Here is a 3,988-nt window from a genome sequence, read left to right as displayed (position 1 = left end):
TTAATGCTTACAAAAAACAATTTACTAGTGACCAATGACTTAATAATTTATTTAATTTCTAATTAAATGTAAAATTTTCCTACAATTTATAATAAATGATTCAAAACAATCAAATATACCATAAGAAATAAATATTGATTATAAAACTTATTTATAAATATAAACAACATTCACACATAGATCACGTATAAGTAGCAACAACTCTCTTTGTCTTGCAAAAAAAAATGGGGCTCAAACACCATGGGACCGATATGAGAACCAGCACTAATACAAACCACAGGAAACTATATATCTTCCTTACATAAGACTAAAGGCAATTGTTTGGTTAATTCTCTGTTTTTCTCTGCTTCTTACTATCAACTACGTTACACTATTAGTGTGCTGTTAATGCCCTATAGATCTGTTCTGATCTGCCCTTGAAACTCAAAAACATTCACACATTTCAAAATACTTCAAACCATGTAGACCTAGATTCGATCTCTATACCAATTTAAAACATGTAAAGATTCATATACAAAGTATACGTGGTAGTTTTCAAGTCGGGAACGTTTTGTTGTGTCCCTCTGTGGGGAACAGTTTAACTACACAAAACAGTAGAGTTCAACCCATATACATTTTCCGTGCTCGCTGCCCCTGCTTGGAGAATGTTCTTCAATGTGTGATGCTTGCAAAATTTTATCTAATACCTTGCTTTCTCTGTTGCTACTCCCCCATCATAAATTTTATCTTATAAAATTCTACAAAAGAGAAGATCCAATAGTTAAATACTCTGATTTCAAGCTTCTCAAAATCTACAAAACCATCTGGATATTGATCTTCATATTCTGTATAAGGCTCTCCAACAGTAGAAGTATTAGTATTAGTACAAGGCAGCAGGCATGGGAGTGATTGTGAATATGGGCGAACAAGATGATGAACAACTGGTAGATGGGCGGCGCTCCTTCCTCTCATCACTTGCAATCTGCTGGTGTCTGCATTCCTCGCTACAAAATGCCTTGTCACCTCTGCAACACATCACATTTCATGTTATATTTTCTCTTACACTAGACATGAAATCCCACAATACCATTATGTTAATATATAGCTTATTCTCTGCAATGTCAATGGTTGGTCAAAGCATGCTAATGACCGTACCACTTTGCAGAAACTGCAAACATTAACTTTCAGCCATACAAAACATGTCTAATTAGAATAATGCATATGCCCTTAAGCTGCTATTTTTTAATGCGTCCATTTAAAAAAATATTAATAAACATTAAAAACAAATTCTCATATAAAACAGTATTTACTTTCAAGGTAAAAGAAAACTATTTTTCAAGATCTATTATTTGCTGTTTTTTCTTTGTTTAAATATATAAGTCACAATTATACAGATATGAGTATCTCTGTTTTCTATGATGGATTGGATTTCGATATTGTAAGAAAGTATGTGCATAATTCAAAAATTTTCATTTGGTTCAGCTGTCATGAATAGAGAGTTCTAATTCATCAGAAGAGTTAAACCTGACCCAATCACACTTTAAAAAAAAAAGTCAGTGGAGTACTTTTAAAAAAAAAAGTATTTAGACTATATCTATATTAATATCAGCGTCTCTGTTTTTATATAACAAATTATATGTAAATCAAATGTTTTAGGTGAACTAAACTATCATAAATAAGAATTTTTTTCATCAAAATCACTCGAAAATTGAACTTAGTCCAATCACACATAAATAGATTGTTACTTTATTGTATCCTCTATGTTTCAGTATTTAGAGTACAGCTACTATATATAGCAGCGTCTCTGATATTATAGCAGATTCACTCTTGAAAAAATAGGGTATCATTCTTGCTTAAGTATCTAGAATACAGCTATATAGATATCAACATCTCTGATTTTACATCGGATGAGATAAGATACATCTAATATAAAAAATGTTCATTTAATTAAATTTTGACAAAAGGAATTCTAATTCATCAAAATAATCTAAATCTGACCTAACCATATTTCTGAAAAAGTTATTTTCTGTTTTCTTTTTCAAATAAATAAGACCTTTATTACTTTTTGAAAACAGAATAATACACTATAAAAAGACAGAATGGTAAACAACACACTTTAAATTTAAAGAGAATAAGTCCAAAACAAAGGGCAAAAATATTTTCAAGTTTGGTTAGTATAACCCTCAATTTGTAAGGCATAATCATAAATCAGATTAAGTTTATGAAATCTCACCATAGATCAAGTCTAGCTGAACATAAGACCTTAACAAACTGAAAAAATTTCAGCCTCAGTGTGATTTAAACCATTTAACTTAAAAAAAGCTCCAAAAGTTTGTCAGCAGCAGCACTGCCAAAGAAATTTCAGATACGATGTGACCATCGCCAAGCTAAGTTAAGCTCTCGTAATAGAAAAACCATAAAAAAATGATTTACAACCAAACAAATGGAAAAAAGCCATGACCGAATTGAAATCAACTGAACTATAAATTGAATCTGAGAAAAGAACACTGTACACTGTACTGCACTACAAATGAAAAAGAAGCCATGATTGAATCAAAATCAACTTCACTATAATTTGAATCTGAGAAAAGAACACTGTACTGTACTGCACTACAAATGGAAAAAAGCCATGACCGAATTGAAATCAACTGCACTACAAATTGAATCTGAGAATAGAACACTGTACTGTACTTCTAGGAAAGAAAAGCCGCTACACTAAGACCCGAAATTCCAAATTTTCCTACACAATTTCTTATCTCAGTACAAATCTGTATTAAAAACCCAGGCGTAAGTTTCATTGTATATCTTACCCGTACATGTATATATCCTTCTGGTGGGACAATTTCCGTCTGCACATATAACAAGCGTACAGAAAATCAGCAGGTTCAAACGAGGATAAACCAGAGGACCCAGAATCTTCAAAAACAGTCTCTGTACAACTGCATAATCTTCCACCATTCTCCTCTCTTCTCCCCGATTTACTCCAAGACGGCAGTTTTACAGAGACAATTGGCATGGGCTTGCTCTGCTCATTACTGTTATTATCATCAAGAGCAACAAGAATTCCAAGGCCTACACCAGATGAATATCTGCTAGAACCTTTGAAGTCCAATGGAGAAGTTGGGCTCAAACACCCATCTTTTACAACGGGAATTCCACCACATTTACCAGACCTAAATCCAACCAGAACACGAAAATACTTGAACACTGATCTGATTTCTGAGGGACTGTCAAACATGAGAACAGATTTGTTCTGTTTACTCTGTATGGGCCTCGGCCTTTTGACTGCCATTCTTTCCCAAAAGCCAAAATACCCTGAAAATTCAGGTCGCCATAGAAAATCTTCTTAGCAGACTGAAAAGGCAAGATATTGCAGAGTGAAAGAGCATGGTGTGGAAAAGAAGCAGAATGGTGTCGATCTATAATTCGGGCAGACTGATTAGTTTAATTTGATTTTAGGAAAATGTGTAGCAGGCCTGCAAAGATACTTTTATTCTTGCCTCCCTGACCACATATTGGAATTGTGAGCTTATGTGGTGCAATTGCATAGGCCAGAGCTTAAACATGGTCTAGTACAAGCTTTTTGTTTGTCGGCTTCCTTATTAAACTTGTTTGACAATTGCTGCAATGCTTGCCCATTCCTCACGTTTTTTATATGTTTATTGTTTGCAATTTAAAGAATCTTCCATCTTTTTTTTGCCATCTGACACATAGGGCTTAACGCTTATTATTTAAAGGATAAAAAATGAGTGTCTTCAAAAATAAAAAAAGCGTGTCTTTCCGGATGCTTGATCAGGGCCTCACACATGGTGCATTGAGATATTCAAAGATAGTATATTTTACTAATATAGGACTTTCACTATAAAGTTGAGTTTTACTATTCACAATTAAAAGATCTGAATTTTACTGGAACATGTCATATTTAAACATTAATAAATTGTATAATGTTAGGTGGGTGTCTTACACATATATGACTAAATAGGAAATTGATGGACATTTTTATTTTATT

At 33.0% G+C, this 3,988-nt stretch overlaps 1 protein-coding gene across 3 annotated transcripts; it reads right to left on the bottom strand.

The window, feature by feature from the left end:
* Positions 1 to 448: 448 nt before the first annotated feature.
* On the bottom strand, positions 449 to 3,524 carry LOC131038751 (FCS-Like Zinc finger 14). 3 transcript variants are annotated; one of them, XR_009371926.1, is made up of 3 exons: positions 2,790 to 3,524; positions 2,213 to 2,326; positions 867 to 1,004 (listed from the first exon to the last, which is right to left on the bottom strand). XR_009371926.1 is itself a non-coding variant. In XM_057971291.2 (2 exons), exons 1-2 carry the CDS (start codon positions 3,269 to 3,271, stop codon positions 860 to 862), a joined length of 621 nt encoding a protein of 206 aa, XP_057827274.2. In that variant the 5' UTR covers positions 3,272 to 3,522; the 3' UTR covers positions 449 to 859. The 3 variants fall into 3 exon arrangements, 2 of the variants coding, with proteins under 2 accessions (XP_057827274.2, XP_057827273.2); XM_057971291.2 differs by lacking the exon at positions 2,213 to 2,326 and having other exon boundaries at positions 449 to 1,004; positions 2,796 to 3,522; XM_057971290.2 differs by lacking the exon at positions 2,213 to 2,326 and having other exon boundaries at positions 449 to 1,004; positions 2,790 to 3,512.
* Positions 3,525 to 3,988: the final 464 nt, after the last annotated feature.

This window comes from Cryptomeria japonica, chromosome 3 (assembly GCF_030272615.1).
Source record: "Cryptomeria japonica chromosome 3, Sugi_1.0, whole genome shotgun sequence".
Taxonomy (NCBI): Eukaryota; Viridiplantae; Streptophyta; class Pinopsida; order Cupressales; family Cupressaceae; genus Cryptomeria; species Cryptomeria japonica.
Note: the sequence above shows the minus strand (reverse complement) of the source record. Positions and strands in the feature narration are given on the sequence as shown.

What these genes read in the sequence shown, in the direction of transcription:
- LOC131038751 (XM_057971290.2), bottom strand. Translation starts at nt 3,271, where the DNA reads ATGGCAGTCAAAAGGCCGAGGCCCATACAGAGTAAACAGAACAAATCT. An exon ending in AAGGATATATACATGTACGG is followed by an intron (nt 1,005 to 2,789) that starts GTAAGATATACA and finishes GATGTGTTGCAG; the next exon opens with AGGTGACAAGGCATTTTGTA.